Below are 20427 nucleotides of genomic sequence, written 5' to 3'. Positions count from 1 at the left end.
AGAAATAAATCGACAACCTAATTAAAAGGTAGCAGGGAAGAGTTTGTTCGGATACATTATGTGCTGCATACAACATGAACCTGAGAACCTGAATTATTGATTTAGATTCATAACAATATCGTGCCTTGCATTGGCGTTACCAATATGTCACACGGATCATCGATAGATTCGATACACAACCCATGTCACTCTGTTGATTTTCGTTATCCAAACAGTGACCTCCCCTCTCTCGCCCTCCTCTCCAGTCCCATGAGTGACCTTCTCTCTCTCTCTCTCTCTCTCTCTCTCTCTGTCTCCAGTCCCAGGTGGTGAGTGACCCTCTCTCTCTCTCTCTCTCCAGTCCCAGGTAGTGAGTGTCTCTCTCTCTCTCTCTCTCTCTCTCTCCAGTCCCAGGTAGTGAGTGTCTCTCTCTCTCTCTCTCTCTCTCCAGTCCCAGGTGGTGAGTGACCCTCTCAGGCTGAGCGGGGCGTTAGACGGCCTGGTTCTGGGTGGTCTGCGGGTGTTCGGCCTGCCCTCGGCGCCGCGCTACGTTTGGGCCAACGGGGAGAAAGTCCTGGATTTCACGTACCGCTCCGACACCAAGGTGAAGTCTGGCTGTCTCGGCACTACTCAAACGTTTCAGCAATTTCTTTGTTTTTGTTTCAATACTTCGCCAAGTGGCGGTGTTGCACGGCAAAGTTTGAGTACATAGAGCACCAAAGTCTGCCGTCACTTTCAGTAGAGGGCGCCAGTACACATGTTCATGTATTTTTTTAGTTTCATTGAAATATAAGAACTGTGTTTGAAAAATAAACCGATCATCCCGGCCTTTCTGTCAGGGTGGTGACTGTGTGTCGTTAATGATGTCCATTAATATTTGATACAGCCAGTTTCTGGAGAAAATGGAATTAATTTGGCCGCAAAAGCCTTGAAACTACACATGAAAGCAATGTCACTGCTAATATACCCAGCTGTCAACACATTGCGTTCCTGAGATTCCTCGTTGACGTAAGCTCAACTGGTGGTGACTCGACTCTACTAATGTACTAATGTTTCATATTTAATGATAATTTTTAAAAGAACGTAATTAACATGTCAGTTTATGTTGTGCGACGGGCAGCTGCAGCCACCCGTCTACCCGTAAATGTAGTCTCTGGGTTGTTTGACTCGTTTCTAGCGCTTATTTTGTTACTCTTTGGGTATATTTGTACATTTCCACCTTCAGTCTGAGTACTCAGTATGAGTGAAAAGGCCGGGATGATCGGTTTATTTTTCAAACACAGTTCTTATATGAAGAAGCAAATAAAAAGTACACAAACCTGTCGACTGGCGCCCTCTACTGCCAAGTGACGTCAGGACTTCGGTGCTCTATGGGGTCTGAAATGTTATGTCCACACTCTCTCTCTCTCTCTCACTGTCTCTCTTTCTGTCTCACTACAGGCGTTGACAGTGACCGGCCTGGCCCTGCCGATGTCACAGATGTTCACAGTCCAGTGGACTCTGTGATCCACTAGACCGTGTTACTCCAGGACCTCATGGCCTCCTCCACTCTCAAACCACCGCAGTCTGGATGGACTGTGGAGGTCTCTTTGTCTCCACAAAACCTCCAAATTGGTTCTACTGTTTAAAAAAAAAAGAAAGTAGTCCGAGCACAGCAGCCTAATTTGTTTTTCTTTTTTTTCATTTGAATAAATTATTTTAATACATTAGATAAGTCTCAGTTTGCATTTCTCTGACTGCAATGTCACCGCTGTGTGCCACAGTTGATCGTCGTCATGCTGGGCTGTGGTGGACATTTCAGTCCAAATTGTTCAGGCATTGCCCTTTTGGTGCCAATTAAGTTTTCCTCCACGGAAACCATGGTTTCCTGTATGAATGGGTGAATGTAATGCACAAACTATAAGTAAAAGTGCTAGCCTATATAAATGCACCATTTACCATTTACTCCTCCTCTATACCTGCCAGTCTCAAGATGCTGCATATGGGCTGCTATAGCCCATGGTCCAAAATGATGAAAAACGAGGATTTAAAAAAAATCAATAATTCAAAAAACATGGGCTATAACCCAGTGATACTCAACCTCAGGCCCGCGGGACCATTATGACTGGCCCACCAATGAAAATCTAAAAAAAAATCTGGAAAATTAAATAAAAATAAATAAATCTGAATGAAGTTATCTTTAATTACATTATTATAAGTAATACTATTAGAGTTGTACTATTACTCGAACGAAAATAAAAGCTTGGGGGGGGGGGGGGAGATGCAATGCAAATGAAAGACATATACTCTGTATCCCTATTCCCTGACATAATTTTATAGCTAAACGGACAGAATTCTATTTTATTTGAATGATGAAACCCAGCTGCCATTAATAGTTGGAAATGGAAATTGCGGAAAATGCGGAAATTGCGGAAATGGAAATTGCGGAAATTGTAATTGCGGAAATGGTGGAAATGGAAATTGCGGAAATGCAGAAATGGAAATTGCGGAAATGGTAATTGCGGAAATGGAAATTGAGGAAATTGCGGAAATGAAAATTGCGGAAATTGAAATTGCGGAAATGGAAATTGAAATTGCGGAAATTGCGGAAATTGCTCTTCACTTATAGCTATCTATTTTCAGGTAGATTGTTTTATTTTACTCAGTCAGCCATATCACTACTCATTTTTTTTCATGAAAAAGGTCATAGCTGGGTATTCTATTTTCAGGCAAATTGTGTTTATTGTATTTTATTTTACTCAGCCATAACAATTTATTTTCTGTGCTGCATTTTTCCCATAGACATTTCAAAATGTTTTTATTTAAAGACCTCGAGTTGTGACAAATAATGACAATGAACACAATATCTTGGACCAAATAATTACGAAGAAGAAAAACAAGAAAAAAAAAAAGTGTGCCATTTTCTTCTTTCTAATTATTTGAGAGACATGACTCATTCATCCAGGGGAGACATGACTCATTCATCCAAGCACAGCACTTTCTATCAAGGGAACAAATGTCTATTAAACAAATATGATGGTTGTACAGGGAGGTTTGACACCCCACATCCCTACTAACTATTTATTATACTACAGTTTACTACTACTATCTATTGGCACATCAGAACCAGTGCAGTCGATTAAAATCCCATTGACACATATGGGATTTGCAGGCTGTGACATCACAAACAGCAGGAAAATCAGAGCACTTTGTTTGAGCCAGAAAACCCCAGACCAAAGAACATCTACTGAATATTAAAAGTTCAGTTTTTTTGGGTGCAATTGAGCTCAGAAAACCTAGTAAAAAAATCACACCCTTGTGAAGTGAGGAGCGCACCCTGGGGACCCCCACACAGACATACAGACACAGAGACAGACATACAGATGCACAGACAGACATACAGACACAGAGACAGGCATACAGACACAGAGACAGACATACAGACACAGGGTCAGACATACAGACACAGAGAAGGACATACAGACACAGACATACAGACATACACAGAGACAGACATACAGACATACACAGAGACAGGCATACAGACGTACACAGGGACAGACATACAGACACAGGGACAGCCACAGGAGTGGAGGCAAAGCTAAAAAAAAACACAGTCACAATCCCTTTAAGATAAATCACGTGCCATTTGCCATCCTGCCCATTGCCGTTCGTTATCCTCCTCCTCCTCCTGAGTATAATCAGCATAATAAGCGTTATCAGTGTCATAACCATTTGGATCTTCATCATCGGAAGAATCATCAGAGCTTTCATCATCGTCATCAGCCACGGGTTCGTGATCCTTCCTCAGCCTGAGAGTGACACATTGGAATGCACCACCAGCACCAGACTCCATGCTCTCCCACCTGTTGGTCTCCTCACAGTAGCGCGCCATGCTCTTCACATTTCTGCATGACAAGAGACACCAACATAGCCATATAAGAGAAGAGCAATTCACCCGACTGCTGCCGTCTCAGTATGACATGGAAAGGAGTGGCATTTGCATTTCTTTCACCATGTAGCAAATGCTGCATTCGTGGTCTAGATAGGGCAGTTGTTTAACAGACGGGTAAACGGTCAGGGGCTGAAGCCCCCTTTGATGTCTGTGTGTGCACGTTCCTGTTGGTGGTGAACAGTGTCTCACCTCTCTTCGTGATCCAGGCCTCCTAGAATGTAGATCCGTCCGTCCACCACAGCCAGGCTATGCCGGTAGCGTAGCGGGTTACGTTTTAAGGGGTCACACGTGGTCCAACAGTTGGTCTCTGGGTTGAAGCACGCCATGAAGCAACCATGGTCTAGAAACGACTCCAATGTGGGCGACTGACCTGCAGTGAAGTTGAAGTGAGTCTATTACTTTACTTATGGCAGTGGTTCACCAACTTGTTCATGTCAAGGACCCCTAAATCGACATTTATTATGGGAGACCCCCCCCGTTGGACATAACATTAGTCTACGGACCCTCATTTAACACCTGATCAATTACCCCAATTTTAATTTGAATTAGCTGACATTATTTAAGGGGATGTCTTGTTAAGTGTTTTTATTTCTCTGTACTTTTAATGTCTTAAATGTATTTGTATTCTTTTTTTTTTTTTTTTATATATTTTTTATCCCACGATTTTGTAACCCATTTTTCACCCCTGTGTCAATCATCTAATGTGATCCTGGGCTCTAAACACCCTCCGCCAACCTGGGGAGAGCAACGGACTTAACTCATGCTTCCTTCATGCTTGAGTGTCCAAGTTGCTCCTTTACACCTGACAGGGGGAGTTTCCCTGGTTGGACGTAGCGCGTGGAAGGAACACGTTATTCCAACCAGTTCCTTTCCCCTCCATCAGGCGCCCCGGCTGGCCAGGGGGAGGCAGTTTAGAGACCAGGATTACTGCATGTTTTTGTGAGGGTATCTACCCTAGGGGACACGGGGAGAACATGAAAACTCCACACAGAAAGGCCCTTTCGCCAACCCCACCTTCAGGTATGGGCACTGATGACGCGGAGGAGGAAACACGCCGCCAGCACCCACAGCGCCCCGAGCGGGAATCGAACCCAGGACCTTCTAGCTGTGAGGCGACAGCACTACCAACTGTGCCACCGTGCCCCTATGTATTTGTATTCTGAATGTATTTTTGCAAGATTGTACAATTGTGTTTTAATTGTGCAGTGTTATTTTTATTGTGTTGTATTCTATGTATTGTTTGTCATGGACCCCAGGAAGAGTAGCTGCTACTTCGGTGGAAGCTAATGAGGATCCATCTGAATAAAGAATTTAATGGCATTTCTATCAATTTATATTGTAAAATCAATGTTAGACCCATAAGGGTCCATTTGGTTCCAAACTATCATTTAGCTGGGGACCCCCTGGAAATAATACGGAACTAAGGTCTGTACTGTAAGCTTACGGTGCTTAATTTACTCAAGTAGCTTACTGTACGAAGGAGCCATTCTGACTGTGCCTTTAGCCAGTTCTGTGGGCGGGTTCACTGTGGTGGGTGTGTGTCATAGAGCAGAGGTTGTCAACTGATTGTGAACGAGGGACCACCACCCTGACTTAAGAGTTAACCTTGGGACCACTGTTTGTGTTGGGTGGGGACCTGGGCTAAGATTAGTGCTTTTGTGTCAGTCGCTATGCATCCCATGTGTATACATTTCTCAACCAATGGTCCATGGACTACTGATCATTTCCTAATAATAATGACTCAACCAGACAATCCGGTGCACCTCCCCCTCTTGAGATTGTAACTCCCTCTTTCTTATGAATTTCTTGACCTCCAACTTGTCAGTAAATTACTACATGGATGGCCATCATAGGTCACCAGGTCATTCAGTTCATGGTTTCTCAACTAGTGGAAAGAATCTACAGATCCTACATTACTAAATGTATGGTCAGGGACCACATGGAACACCTCCGTGGACCACCAGTGGTCCACGGACCACCTATTGAAAACCCCTGTCATAGAGTAATACAAGGATAGAGACCGAACCGGAGTGTTACAACGATTACAACTATTTGGAGTTTTATTTGATGTTGCTTTGCTTTACTTAGATTTTAACCCATACAGGGCGCGAACCCCTTTTGGTGTTTTTTGCATGTATACTTTAGCTATTGAATAATAGCAGATCTACAAGCTGAGCTTGTAGGTCTGCTATATTTTTTTTATCGTTAAAATGTGGCGTAAATCTTTGAATATAAACGTTTTTTAACTCAAATCTTTGCTTCTGGGGTCCACGGCCAATTACAGATAAATCTGGGGGTCCTTTACATGAAAAAGGTTGAGAACCACTGACATAGAAACATATGGGTTTTTCAGAAAACATTTGGTAGAATGGATCTCGGGTCTAAATGTGTTAAGAACAGGTACGATACCTGTAACATAGATCTATAAGACCAGGTATGTTACCTGTAACATAGATCTTTCCATTCAGAACACAAGCAGCTGACGGATCACTATGCATTGGAAGGGACCCAAATGGAGTGACCTTTTTCCACACAGATTTTTCAGGGTCGTACTTGGAGACCTGGACTGGATCATGACCTAGGGTCCAGGAGAGAGAGAGAGAGAGAGAGAGAGAGAGAGAGAGAGAGAGAGAGAGAGAGAGAGAGAGAGAGAGAGAGAGAGAGAGAGAAGAGAGAGAGAGAGAGAGACACACACACACACACACACACACATATAGTCATACTGGTACTCATAGGTAGGCGGACACATAGGTGAACCAACACATAGGTGAACACGGACATTACTGTTCCTTGGAGTGGTTGCACCACTCAAAAACACTATAGATTTCACTGTGTAGTTTATGAATTTAACACATTGATAAAGTTCCCTGCTGCGTTGCAAATTGCTGCGGATGACAGCGCAGTGAGAGGGCAAACTAAGGCAGAAGGCAAATTTAATATGCAAGAATGATGCAAGAATGATGCCCATTCATTCGCATCGAGTCTACCGAAGTAAAGACGTGAACGGGACCTTAATTAACCCGTCCGTACCAATAAAATAGAGCCATCTTCCTCGTGCGACCACAAGCGGAGACGAGACGAGAGCTTTGGCACGATAAGCCTCGGGCATGACGGCATCCTTCAGGAGCTTCCAGGTGTTGTTTTGGGGGTCGTAGCGCTCCATGGAGGCTTTACTCTCCTCACTCCCAGAGCCCCCCACGGCAAACACACATCCATCCAGCTCCACCAGGCCTGGGTGGGGTTGGGCAGAGAGAAAAACACACAAAGAAAGGATCATTAGAACTAGGGTGCAGGTCTTTTTTCCGACAGCATATTGATCCGAAACCTCAATCCTAACCTAACCCTAACCGCAAGCACGGGAGCAGCGCATGTCGGACCATCGCTTTTTCGCATCGCAGCGACGGTCCCCCCCGCTGCGGACCGGACCGTTGCCCCGTCGGCTAGAATACTGTCGGAAAATAGTGTGCCTCCCCATTAGAACTAGGGATACACACTCCCGATTTTTCCGATCCGATCGGATTCCCGATACCACAGTTTGTGTTGGCAAGAGGGCATTTTTCATGGGAACCGCACAACCCACTTAGCAGCACTGCTCATCCCACAAATGATGATTATTATTATTATTTTTGCCTATGATATAACCAGAACAGGGACTCCAGGGTTAACGTGGTTGAACTGAGTGACAGTCTTACTGAAGCCATAGCGGGCCGTCTTCATGGGAGCCGTCTTCAGCCATGACTTATGATGAACATCGTAGCGCCACACCTCCTTACTGGCCAAACGATCCTTAATGGCCAAACCTTCAAGATATCCTCCGGCCAAATACAGAGTGGAGCCTGGTGAGAGAAGAGCATAGAATTAAAACCAGTCATTCCTCCATTGTTAAAAGAAATAAAGATTGTAATATATGCTTTAATACACAAGTTGAAATGTCTTCACGTATCTTTTTATTTTCTCCATCTTCTATGTTATTGTGAGTATGCATTTTGCATCCCAAAACGCAGTTTATAGTTAAAGGGACAGTTCACCCTTTTTGCAAAAAAAATATATGTTAACCGTTTCCGTGCGGTAAAGGTAGATTTACGTGGTTCGAATCCCAGTGCTTCAATGCGGGAACGGGAGATTTACGTTTACAGTATGTTTTTATTGATTACTTTCAATCGCCTTTCTACACACCCGAGCACTTTATCTACTAGCACAGAACGGTAGCACAACACTCCGATCACCTGATCACAAAAAAAAAGAAAAAGATGCCTCTCCCCCCTCCCTTCCTGAAAACTCAGGACAGGAGGGGCTCAAATGCTCACTATCACACAATGGCGGCCCCCATTGCGAGCGTAGCTACTAGCTAGCCCTTAGCCAGATCACATTTCATGACATCCGATCGTATCTAGCTAGGCTTGCTGTTTCTCACTCACTGAGACATGCCCCTGCATGTCCTGAGACATGCAGGGGCATGTCTCAGGGGAGGGAGGGAGGAGGCGTCTTTGTGTAGACTCTGTTTCTCTCGGAACATATGCTCTCTCGGACTTGTTGCCACTTGCCATAATGGACACCGCACGGATCTAAAGTCTGGTCTCCCTTCCTTCATCATCTCCGGGTGACGGCACGGTTATTTTGTTATGATGATCATGTCTTTACAACTAAGACGCACGCGCCGCTGTTCTGACTTTACAAGTCCGCAGCAACAACAACCTCGGCGAGCCAAGTTGGAACGATACACAGCGACAGATGGATAAATAATGACAATGCGTCTTCGCATCGTTCCATCTGCCCGCCGGGGGTCTTGATCAGTCATCATCATAATCTTCATAAAAAAATAAACAAAACAGTAGTAACGTAGCCCCAAGATGTTCCAGTCCCAATGTCCCATATGCTCATTCTTTAGCTCATACAAACGCCATTTAGTCACAGACATTGACAGGCAGATATAAAAATGAACACAAATAATATCATATACATACTATACACTGAATGAAAGCCCTGAATGTCTACTTTTAGGAGGAAAACAATATACACATTGATCCCATGTACAGTTTGTCTAATTGTTTATTGAATGCAGCTTGCGGCCACCAGAGAGAACTTTAGAGAAAGCATAGACCTGAAGAACTATTATTCACAAAATAAGGCCTATAGCGACATGTACATACTATATACCGTATGAAACGGAAGACTCTCTGCTTTCATAAGAAAAAAACTAATACTGTAATAATAATAAAAATCACACCCCTGTGAAGGGGTGTGATTTTTATTAATATTACAGTATTAGTATGCAAGCTGCATTCAATAAACAATTAGACAAACTGTACATGGGATCAATGTGTATTTGTTTTCCTCCTAAAAGTAGACATTCAGGGCTTTCATTCAGTGTATAGTATGTATATGATATTATTTGTGTTCATTTTTATATCTGTCTGTCAATGTCTGTCAACTTCAAGCCTCCATATCTCTGTTGTTTTTTTTCACGAGCAGCATGCAGGCAAAAGCAGGTGTTAGAAAAAGGTCAATATCTCCAAAAATGGAAGATGGTAGAATCATAAATTTTTTTTTAAATTGAAGTGGACAAGTTAGGCTTTCTTTTGATTTATGCGGTGTGATTCTCGCTATAAGAGGCCCCTCGCTGTGGGCCCCTAAAAAAGTTCAAAAGTCCATAGAATCGTTCAGCATTGATTGGGTCTGCAGCCCACAGCCCGCCAGCACTAAAAGTGTTAATGACGTTTAGAAGCTTTAGATCACTTTCCTGGGGGAATTTATGTGTGTAATATGTGGTTTTAGATATTTTAGATTGTAGCAGTGAGCCTGTTGTCTCTGATGTCATGGACACTGGTCTCACTACCTAGTACCTTCCTGGACTACAATTCCCATAATTCTTTGGTGCACTGCTCCTCCTTGTGGATATAGGGGGGAGAGCGGTCTTACTGAGACAACATGTAGTCCAGGAAGGAAGTGAGCCCAGTGTCCATGACATCAGAGACAACAGGCTCACTGCTACAATCTAAAATATCTAAAACCACATATTACACACATAAAGACCCCCAGGAAAGTGTTCTAAAGCTTCTAAACGTCATTAACATATATTTATTTGCAAAAAGGGTGAAGTGTCCCTTTAAGGGAAGCAATAAAACAACGACCTCTGCATCCACGGGATGCACTACTGTACGACTGTACTGTTTTTTTATTCTAGTTTATTTTGCTAGCTTTAGTTATAATAATACTTTATTCTTCTGTTTTCTACATGAATATAGCCACATTATAACCATATAAAATGAAATGGGAGTTAAATGCTGCAATTTATAAAAATGGCAAAATATGACTCCTAACGTGGTTGAAGTGGGCCTCATAAAATGTCCCTGGGACTCATTTCTGAAAGACCATCCCTGCATCCTGGGACTCGTTACATTGAAAACCTATTTACATCACTGTGGTACACTTATAAAAGGCGAGACTTTTACAGAACTTCACCAAGATAGTTGTAACATAAGCTGTGGGCTATACAGTAGTATACCAACCTCACCACTGGCTGCACTATAGCTAATATTATTGTAATAAAAAGAAAAAACACCCTGCCTGTGAGCTATCAGTAATTACAGTAGTCAAACTAGAACTGCACTCTGTCGAGTGCCTACTTGCTTGTTGCACACTAGTAGGCCATGGCCTACTAGTGCGCAAGCAGAGCGCAAGTAGTGTCGACCGCTACAAACTGTCAAAGCTCAGCTTCTCTGTGAAGGAACGTTTGAAATGTTGAATTATTAGGTTTAACCGTTTGCTACCTACCTACTTTATGCATGTAAAAAAGTAGTATTATGAAGTATGGTACCAGTTTCTATCTATAAAAGAAATACAGTTTTATTGATTTAGAATTATTCTGGATCCCAAAGAAAAAAAATCATCGATATCCGATGGGAAAAAAAGGTATATAAACTGAAAAAAGTCGATCAGTGTCGGGTGGATTAAAGGAAATGCCTCTATGTATGTATATGTAATTTGTAAGTTGATTAGCGGTATACTGTGGTTACTTTGCTTCACTTTTGATGCGTATGCACGTCCCAGCAAATGACGTCAGGGTATAACTGGTATAACTAGCTCTCAATGAACTAGTCATTACGTCATTTGCTGGGACGGTGCATACGCATTGTTTGCTGGGACGGTGCATACACATTGTTTGCTGGGACGGTGCATACGCATTGTTTGCTAGGACGGTGCATACGCATTGTTTGCTGGGACGGTGCATACACATTGTTTGCTGGGACGGTGCATACACATTGTTTGCTGGGACGGTGCATACACATTGTTTGCTGGGACGGTGCATACACATTGTTTGCTGGGACGGTGCATACACATTGTTTGCTGGGACGGTGCATACACATTGTTTGCTGGGACGGTGCATACGCATTGTTTGCTGGGACAGTGCATACACATTGTTTGCTGGGACGGTGCATACGCATTGTTTGCTGGGACGGTGCATACGCATTGAATATAGTCCTGGGCGAAACTAGTACTTGCGCAAGTAATAACCCCGTTCCCAGTATCCCTCAACAGGGATAGGTGTATGTTTCCCTGCAGTTGTTAGGTGTATGTTTACCTGGTGTCCTAGTTTCTTTTATACGTTTCTTTCTTCTTTGCACTCTATTAAGTGACTATTTACACTGTTAGTTAGTTGACAAGGTTGCGTGACATTGTCATATTTTGAACTTGTAATTACAGCTATGGATAAGAGAGTCTTCTAATCTGAATGCTTCAATTGTACCCTTCAGGACATCATCCAAATGTAATTCTGGTGCAACAATTCAGAGTAGGATCCAGTCCTCTGATGGTAATCCTCACCTGACGCGACCACAGCATACTCATGTGCTTTAAAGGGCAGATATCCTAGAGTCTTCCTGTTGTTCTTCAGGGGATCCAGGCTCTCCACTTTGTGAAAACCACCTTTGTTACACTTTGCTCCCACCGTCACTATCACTGCAACCAGCAGGAGAAGAAAGACAAGGTGAGACACTTCAACAAGCAGGAGAGAAGGTCAAGGTGAGACAGAGTAGATTGGTTTTAACATGTTCAGCAGGATACCTGTGGGCCTGTGGGGTCGTGCTGTGTTACAGTAGGGTACCTGTGGGTCTACGGGGGCGTGCTGTGTTACGGTAGGGTACCTGTGGGCCTGTGGGGGCGTGCTGTGTTACGGTAGGGTACCTGCGGGGGTGTGCTGTGTTACAGTAGGGTACCTGTGGGTCTACAGGGACGTGCTGTGTTACGGTAGGGTACCTGTGGGCCTGCGGGGCGTGCTGTGTTACAGTAGGGTACCTGTGGGCCTGCGGGGGCGTGCTGTGTTACAGTAGGGTACCTGTGGGCCTGCGGGGGCGTGCTGTGTTACAGTAGGGTACCTGTGGGCCTGCGGGGGCGTGCTGTGTTAAGGTAGGGTCTCTCCTTCTTGGCCTCAGAGATGAACCTCTGGCAGCCCTCGTATTCTTTCACCACATCCAATTCCAGACACAGAACCACAGTGGGAAGGTAGGAGGGACTGACGAGAGGAAGACGGATGTGCTCGAGTACCTTAAAAATTAAAATAAAGTGGAACACAGATTATTTATTAGTTCAACTGGACATTGGGTAAAACAACAATTATTCAATTGATTGTTATAAGACACAAAATCCTGTGTCTTCTGCGTACAGAAAATGTGTTCTCGTACAGAATCTCAGTCCGGGACGTATGTGCCAGACTTTGAGTGACGTCTGCGCCTGGATTAATGGCTACGTTCGTAACAATAAATCAAAGGTTAAAAAAAAAGACGGGCGCCGTCCAAGTAATAAAAAGAAGTAAGTAGTAGTAACAGGGGGCACGGTGGCACAGTCGGTAGGGCTGTCGCCTCACAGCTAGAAGGTCCTGGGTTCGATTCCCGCTGGGAACGCTGTGGGCGTGTCCTCTCCTCCGCGTCATTAGTGCCCAAAACCGAGGTGGGGTTGGCAAAAGGGCCTTTCTGTGTGGAGTTTGCATGTTCTCCCCGTGTCCCCTAGGGTAGGTAGGCCTACTCACAAAAAAGTAATGCAGTAATCCTGGTCTCTAAACTACCTCCCCCTGGCCAGCCGGGGCACCTGAAAGGACCTTCCTGTTCCTACCACGCGCTACATCCGTCCGGGGAAATTCCCCCCAGTCAGGTGAAAAGAAGCAGCTTGGATTCCTCATGCATAGAAGGAAGCATGAGGTTAGTCCGCTGCCCCTCCAGGTTGGCAGAGGAAGTATAGCGCCCAGGATTACATTAGATAATTGACACTGGGTGAAAAGAAATGGGATAAAAATGATAGAAAGAAAGTAGTAGTAGTAGTATCAATATCATATAGGTCCAGGATGTGAGAATAAGAAAAGACTGACCTTTCCAAAGCTGTGCCTGCAGGTAGCAGGACACTTGTAGAACCACATCATAGCAGCCTCAAACACCATGTCCTCATTGGGAACACTCAGGTGATCACTGGAGAGGATCTCTGTCAGTCTCTCCACAGAGAGGGAGAGAAACTCTGGCTGTTGGTAGAAGAAAACACAGGTAGGTTAATATCTAAAAGATGAACTGACTCTGGGACCTGTTGGTAGAAGAAAACACAGGTGGGTTAATATCTAAAAGATGAACTGACTCTGGGACCTGTTGGTAGAAGAAAACACAGGTAGGTTAATATCTAAAAGATGAACTGACTCTGGGACCTGTTGGTAGAAGAAAACACAGGTAGGTTAATATCTAAAAGATGAACTGACTCTGGGACCTGTTGGTAGAAGAAAACACAGGTAGGTTAATATCTAAAAGATGAACTGACTCTGGGACCTGTTGGAAGAAGAAAACACAGGTAGGTTAATATCTAAAAGATGAACTGACTCCAGGGACCTTTCCTCCTCTGAAGTGCTCACAGTCAGTGTTGTTTTTGGCATCAAATTTAGATTTTTAGTTTTAGTCATTAGTCTCTTGAATAGTTTTCATTTATTTTTAGTCACATTTTAGTCACCTGGAATGTTTTAGTGTTAAGTCTAGTTTTAGTTGACAAAATATCATATGATTTTAGTCGACTAAATCTACAGTTGATATAGTACAAAATGTATGTTGGTGGGCCTTGATGCCATCGTAAGACAGTTTTTTTTCAAGCCCACAACGCGTCACGCTGCGACGCACTTAGTCTAGTTTTTATTTGTTGATGAAATTGCCAGTATATATTTAGTCATAGTTTTAGTCTTAGTCATAGTTTTAGTCATCATAGCTTAGTTTTCATTTAGTTTTCGTCAGTGGAAAAAGGTAGCCGACGAACATTTTTTTGTCTTAGTTTTAGTCGACAAAATCAACACTGGTCACAGACAGTTGACATGACTGATGTTTCTACCCAGGTCTAGGTCAGTTACTGGTGACACCTTGGAGAAATGGTAATAAAACAAAGTCATGGGTGAAAAAGCCAACAAACAAAACATCTTGGTAAATGTATGATGCCTCAACAGAGCACCGAAGTCTGACGTCAATATCGGTAGAGGGTGCAAATCCACAGGTCCATGTACTTTTTATTTGCATTATAATCCCCATAGGGGGATTTTAGATCGTCTCATATAAGAACTGTGTTAATAAACATGTCACCCCGGCCGTTTCACTCATATGGATATGAAGAATCAACTGACTGAGAGAAAACGCTAATGTTACTGCTGCTGAATTAGTTACATTTTCGCTAGAAACAGACTATCATAATGAGTGACCTCCCTGACAATAACGCAGAGACAGCTTGTATATTTTTGGACCACAATGCTTATAGAGCGTCGCAGTCCTGCCCCCGACCAGGACCCAGAAAATGATTCCCCGCGTGTCGTACAATGCCAACTCTTGTGGTGACAAATCATGACAACAAACACAATTTTGTTGTTTTTATTCTTTGTAATTATTTGTTTGGTCCAAAATATTGTGTTTATTGTCATGATTTGTCACAACTCGAGTTGGCTTTGTCCGCGACGTAACCGTCTTTAAATAAATACTTTTTGAAATGTCTATGAGGAAAAATGCATTGGGAATCATTTCCTGGGCCTGGTGTCGTCATGAAAGGGGGCGGGACTGCGACGCACGATATTAAGATCACCCCATGCTATTCTCCATAGAGAAATTACTTCCGTGAACCAGGGGAATCGAGGGGACGAGCGACTGGCGTCAGGACTTCGGCGCTCTATGACTGACCTGTCGGTAGAGAACACAGAAGTGTTCCAGAATGTAGTCCATGCTGTGTTTCTTCAACGTGCCACAGGAGTGGTCCTCAGAGAAGCAGAACATCTCTACACAGTTCTTCCTGTCGATGTGACGCTTCATGAAGTCACCACAGGCGTTTCCAACGGCCGTGATGTCCCACAGGTTGGCTGCTGCCAGCAGGGCCTAGAGTAGACCAAACATGTGTTTATTAACACATTTAGACCTGAGAACAGATTCTACAAATGTTTTCTAAATCCTGAGTTTTCTGAAAAACCCATGTTTCTATGTCAGTGGTTCTCAAACATTTTCATGTGAAGGAAATGTAATTGGCCGCCGACCCCCATCTGAATATATGTCCTTCCAGGGACCTCATCCACCAGAAACAAAGATTTGAGTTAAAAATGTTCGCTCTGAAAGAATATATATTCAAAGGTTTGCGCCACATTTTCACGATTTAAAATAAATAGCAGATCTATACAAGCTCGTAGCGCGGCACTCGGTGCCGCGCTAAATGGGAAGTAAGCACGCACATAGGACAAATGAATAAGGTTCATGATGATGATGATGATAATGCAGTACCTGCACTTTTTCTGTGGAGATGGACACCTTTGCAGTGTAGGCGTAGTTCACCAACATACCAACAATCTCAGGTTCCACGCCACCGAGGGACACCCGGTCCTGTGTGGACTCCATCATGCTAGATGTAAACATGACCTGTGCAGGGTGAAAAGGTGATGTTTTCAGGGTTTAGGCCTTTCTCATTTAAACTGCGTCAACAATGAATACATTCTTGATTTGGGGGGAGGGGGGGATATTTACATGTCGGATACAACAAAATGTACACATATGTTTTTTCATTTATTCACCAATAAAAATCAAAATAAAGTGTTAAAAAAAAACAATGAATACATTAGATATAGCATGTTAGGTTCACTTTATAGTATAGTATAGTATAGTATAGTATAGTATAGTATAGTATAGTATAGTATAGTATAGTATAGTATAGGATAGGAGAAGATAGTATAGTATAGTATAGTATAGGAGAAGATAGTATAGTATAGTATAGTATAGTATAGTATAGTATAGTATAGTATAGTATAGGATAAGATAGTATAGTATAGTATAGTATAAGATAGTATAGTATAGTATAGTATAGTATAGTATAGTATAGGATAGGATAGGATAGGATAGTATAGGATAGTATAGGATAGTATAGTATAGTATAGTATAGTATAAGATAGTATAGTATAGTATAGGATAAGATAGTATAGTATAGTATAGTATAGTATAGTATAGTATAGTATAGGATAGGATAGGATAGTATAGTATAGTATAGTATAGTATAGGATAAGATAGTATAGTATAGTATAGGATAAGATAGTATAGTATAGTATAGTATAGTATAGTATAGTATAGTATAGTATAGTATAGTATAGGATAGTATAGTATAGTATAGGATAGGATAGTATAGGATAGGATAGGATAGTATAGTATAGTATAGTATAGTATAGTATAGTATAGGATAGTATAGTATAGTATAGTATAGTATAGTATAGTATAGTATAGTATAGTATAGTATAGTATAGTATAGTATAGGAGAGGATAGGATAGGAGAAGATAGTATAGTATAGTATAGTATAGTATAGTATAGTATAGTATAGTATAGTATAGGATAGTATAGTATAGTATAGTATAGTATAGTATACATGTATAGCTTATATGTATAGTTTATAGATACTCCACTGTTACGTTCTTAGCTTACGCATGTTTCATGATAACTACTTTTTATGTATGTGATGTATGCCATGCTTTTTGTTATTGCTCAATGTAAATCGCTCTGGATTAAGAGCGTCTGCTAAATGCCTAAATTGTAAATGAAGTGAATGCCAAGGTCAAATTTTGCAAATGTGTGAAATTACCTCAAAGTATGAGCAAAAGGAGGCCAGTACGTATCGATGGCAGGGGAACTCCTGTCCCTCACAGCACAGAATCACATCACACAACAAGGCCCTCTCTACGTCCTTCGGCCTTTGCTTGGGTCTCGGTCTCTGGGTGTTGGGGGAGGCAAAGGGACTTCGTAGCGCAGCCATGCGGTTAGGCTGCCTCCGTCCTCCACCTGCCTTCACCACCCCCCGCACAACTCTATCAGCCTCTGGAACTCCCTCCTTGATCCCCGACGTGTGTGTTGAGCCTGGAGTACGGCGCAGCCTGTTGAGGCCCTTTAACACCTTCTGGGGATGGACGGAGTCCTCAAACATCTCAGCCTCCTGTGAGGAGGTGCTGGACTCCTGAAATGCAACGACAGCATCCCAGAGGGAGATTTATAAATCAATTTATAAATGAAGCCAGGATGGAACCTAGGGTTTTTAAAACTGCCCTTGCGTACCACCATGTTGAAATGCCATTTTCCCTTGTATAGAGGGTATGCGCGTGACATCGTACCTGGAAGTTATGCGGGAACGCCCACTGAGTGGCAAAAAAAGACTAATTTCTGGCCTTGACAGCCCATTCATCCAAACAGAAAAGTCCTGTCTGATTGCATTAAACAATGTTAAACTCACCAACATTTCAGCTGTACGAAAACCTTCAATTATCCTCTTTCTATCTGCAAAGTTTTTGTTTCATAAAAATCCACCATAGAAACGTTATGAGCTACTTTCTGTACTCCAACCCTCCATGCTGCCCAATGTTTTGCCACTCAGTCTAAATGAGGGGCATATCAGGTGTTCTGATGGGGAAATCATGCATTTGCATACTCTCTATATTAGTCAGTCAGTGACAGCTTAATGGAAATATTAAACACATTGGTTTCCTATTGCTATCGTCAAGATAAGATTGTTGGTTTTCCAGCTAGCATGTTGACCTGTCTGGGTCTGGGTGAGTTTCTCCAACATTCTAAAACGAGTGGTCCTCCTCAGAAAAGCAGTAAATCCCTACACAGCTACTCACATCCACGCGACGCTTCAGGAAGTCACTGCAGGCATTTCCAACAGCCGTGACGCCCAACATGCTTGATGCTGCCAGCAGGGCCTAGAGTAGACCAAATAAACAACAATATCTGTCATGCATGACGAGGAATTTACCATCACCAAAGCTCATTGGAATACATATAAATGAGCCTATACAGACCGAGCTTTGAAGCACGGAGCCATGCTGTGATAACAACAGAACTTGTTCTTGCTCTGTTGTCCAGGAGCCTCTTCTCACCTGTCCCCCCCCCCCTTCTCTTCCTTTGTGTTGTAAACAAATGGTCCTTCCCACTCTCTTTCTGCTCCATCTTGTGGGTGGGACTAAGACTGTATATAAAGTATACCTCTGTGATTGTATTATCATGCTTGCTTGAGAGAACGGCCTGCGAGCCAGAAGCGTCCGTGTATGCTGGAGTGCACGTTAAATAAAGATCTACAAAGGGAACTTGGCGTCTCACGCGTTTAGTGTCAGAAATCCTGCCATATCATGCATCACCAATGTTATGTAGAGCAGGGCTTCTCAACCCGTGGGTCACAACCTTAGAGTATATATGAATAGAGACGGCACCCAGAGGAAACCCTGAGGCGAAATGGACATAGTGGCCGAATTTGGTATTGCAGCGTGGGCCCAAACACATGAACGCGCTGGTCCGTTGACTATCATTCTGCACGTTCACGACGGCAGCACGTTCGTGCGCGTTCGTGCACGTACAAAGGCCGCGCGTTCATGTGTTTGGGCCCAATCCATCCCAGAATGCACTCTGTTACTACCCGGAAGGAGGAGTGAAATCATCTCATGCGCTTTTGAGCAACTTAATGCAAGTGGATGGAAGGAGAACTTGGATGCCATCTCTATTCCCCAGCCAAAAACGTTGAGAACCCCTGATGTAGAGGGGAGACAATGGAGACAATGAATAAAGGTTCATGATGATAATGCAGTACCTGCACATTCGCAGTGGAGACGGACACCTTTGACGTGTAGGCGTAGTTCACCAACACACCAATCATCTGAGGTTCCACTCCACTGATGGTCACCCTCTCCGGTGTGGACTCCCTCGTGGCAGATGTAAACATGGCCTGTGCAGGGTGAAAAGGGGAATGGTTTGCCTGTAGTGTTCAGGGTTTATTAGGCCTATCTTATTTACATTGTGTCAGCAATATTAATTAGACATATATAGCATGTTAGGTTCATGTGAAGCAGTGTCGTTTTCGTCGACTAAAACTAAGACGAAGAATGTTCGTCGACTACCTTTTTTCACTGACTAAATAAAAACTAAATAAAAAACGAATCTATGATGACTAAAACTAAGACTCAATATATTGACAATTTCGTCAACAAAAAAAGAACTAGACTAAAATGTTAGGGAGGAACTAGTGGACAAGAGAACCACTTTTATGCTGCCGTAGTCTGCCATTACGACGACATCAGGGCCTGTCAAAACTAAAATATGTTTATATAACTAAAATGTGACTAAAGCTAAGTGAAAACTATTCAAGAGCCAAAAACAACACTTGATGTGAAGCCACGGTAGAATTGAAATATCATTCCCTAAACAGCAGGTCAGTGTGTGCTTGTCTTACCTCAAAGTGTGAGCTGAAGCAGGCCAGTACGTATCGATGGCAGGGGAACTCCTGTCCCTCGCAGCACAGAATCACATCACACAACAAGGCACCGTTGAGCCGCAGCCTGTTCAGGCCCGCTAAGACCTTCTGGGGATGGCCAGAGTCCTTAAACATCTCAGTCTCCTATAGTGAGGACGGTGGTACACTGGTGGTGCCGGCCTCCTGAGATGCAACGACAACATCCCAGAGGGAGATTTAATAATCAACAGACAAATTACAACTATTCACCTGTGATTGTGAATAATGTTGTTGATGTGTTGATGTGGCTTTAAAACAACTGCCCTTGTGTACCATGATGTGAAATGCCATTATTTCCATGAGTCTGAGGAAGACGGAGGTTTTGCTATGTTATAGTTACATAGTAGCGGTACATGTAAATGCACTAATGCAGTGATGTAAATCGGTTTTCAATGTAATGAGTCTCAGGAGGCAGGGATGGTCTTTTAGAAATGAGTCCCAGGGACATGATGAGTCCCACTTCAACCACTTTAGGAGTCATATTTTTCCATTTTTACAAATCGCAGCATTTAACTCCCATTTCGTAAGCTGTTAACTGTGGACGACGCCATAAAGCATTACACTTGTTTCCAATAGGGTCCACACATGCAGTTTTCAATTCATCAGAATGAAATGTATTGAATGTTTAAATCCAATCCAGGCTGAGCATATATCAGCCCCCAACTGGTTCAAAAAGTGGGGTCCGGGGACCCCCAGGGGTCTTTGAGGGAGTTCC

At 43.0% G+C, this 20427-nt stretch overlaps 3 protein-coding genes across 3 annotated transcripts in view; 1 reads left to right on the top strand and 2 right to left on the bottom strand.

Moving 5' to 3' along the window:
* The window catches only part of LOC308323481 (lysosomal alpha-glucosidase-like), a gene marked incomplete at its 5' end in the record, with an annotated part of 40392 nt that extends 38828 nt beyond the window's left edge, over positions 1 to 1564 (top strand). The window contains 2 exons of the mRNA XM_080775209.1: positions 431 to 583; positions 1420 to 1564. Of these exons, the coding sequence (XP_080631335.1) occupies positions 431 to 583; positions 1420 to 1485 (219 nt within the window). The 3' untranslated portion in view covers positions 1486 to 1564. The remainder of the gene's footprint in view (positions 1 to 430; positions 584 to 1419) is intronic.
* Positions 1565 to 2791: 1227 nt separating this feature from the next.
* On the bottom strand, positions 2792 to 6990 carry LOC308324055 (uncharacterized protein). The gene is made up of 4 exons (XM_080775960.1): positions 6944 to 6990; positions 6357 to 6491; positions 4103 to 4283; positions 2792 to 3866 (listed from the first exon to the last, which is right to left on the bottom strand). Exons 2-4 carry the CDS (start codon positions 6409 to 6411, stop codon positions 3587 to 3589), a joined length of 516 nt encoding a protein of 171 aa, XP_080632086.1. The 5' UTR covers positions 6412 to 6491; positions 6944 to 6990; the 3' UTR covers positions 2792 to 3586.
* Positions 6897 to 19808, bottom strand: LOC308323480 (kelch-like protein 24; the record flags this gene model as incomplete). Its single annotated transcript, XM_080775208.1, has 11 exons — positions 6897 to 7144; positions 7606 to 7749; positions 11738 to 11872; positions 12289 to 12457; positions 13275 to 13421; positions 15094 to 15285; positions 15682 to 15816; positions 17052 to 17390; positions 18052 to 18132; positions 19014 to 19148; positions 19653 to 19808. The coding sequence occupies 11 exons, from the start codon at positions 19806 to 19808 to the stop codon at positions 6897 to 6899; spliced, it is 1881 nt and encodes a 626-aa protein (XP_080631334.1).
* Between the last annotated feature and the right edge of the window lie 619 nt (positions 19809 to 20427).

This window comes from Protomyctophum bolini, assembly GCF_963924005.1.
Source record: "Protomyctophum bolini genome assembly, chromosome: 11".
In the NCBI taxonomy this organism is placed as follows: domain Eukaryota; kingdom Metazoa; phylum Chordata; class Actinopteri; order Myctophiformes; family Myctophidae; genus Protomyctophum; species Protomyctophum bolini.
The sequence above is the reverse complement of the archived record's forward strand: the minus strand, read 5'-3'. Positions and strand labels throughout refer to the sequence as shown.

Bases quoted from the DNA above. Each gene is read 5' to 3' on its own strand.
- LOC308324055 (XM_080775960.1), bottom strand. From the start codon at position 6,411: ATGCATAGTGATCCGTCAGCTGCTTGTGTTCTGAATGGAAAGATCTAT. The intron at 4,284-6,356 runs GTAACATACCTG...ACTTCACTGCAG, and splicing joins TGGAAAGATCTATGTTACAG to GTCAGTCGCCCACATTGGAG. The intron at 3,867-4,102 runs GTGAGACACTGT...CTTGTCATGCAG, and splicing joins GGCCTGGATCACGAAGAGAG to AAATGTGAAGAGCATGGCGC.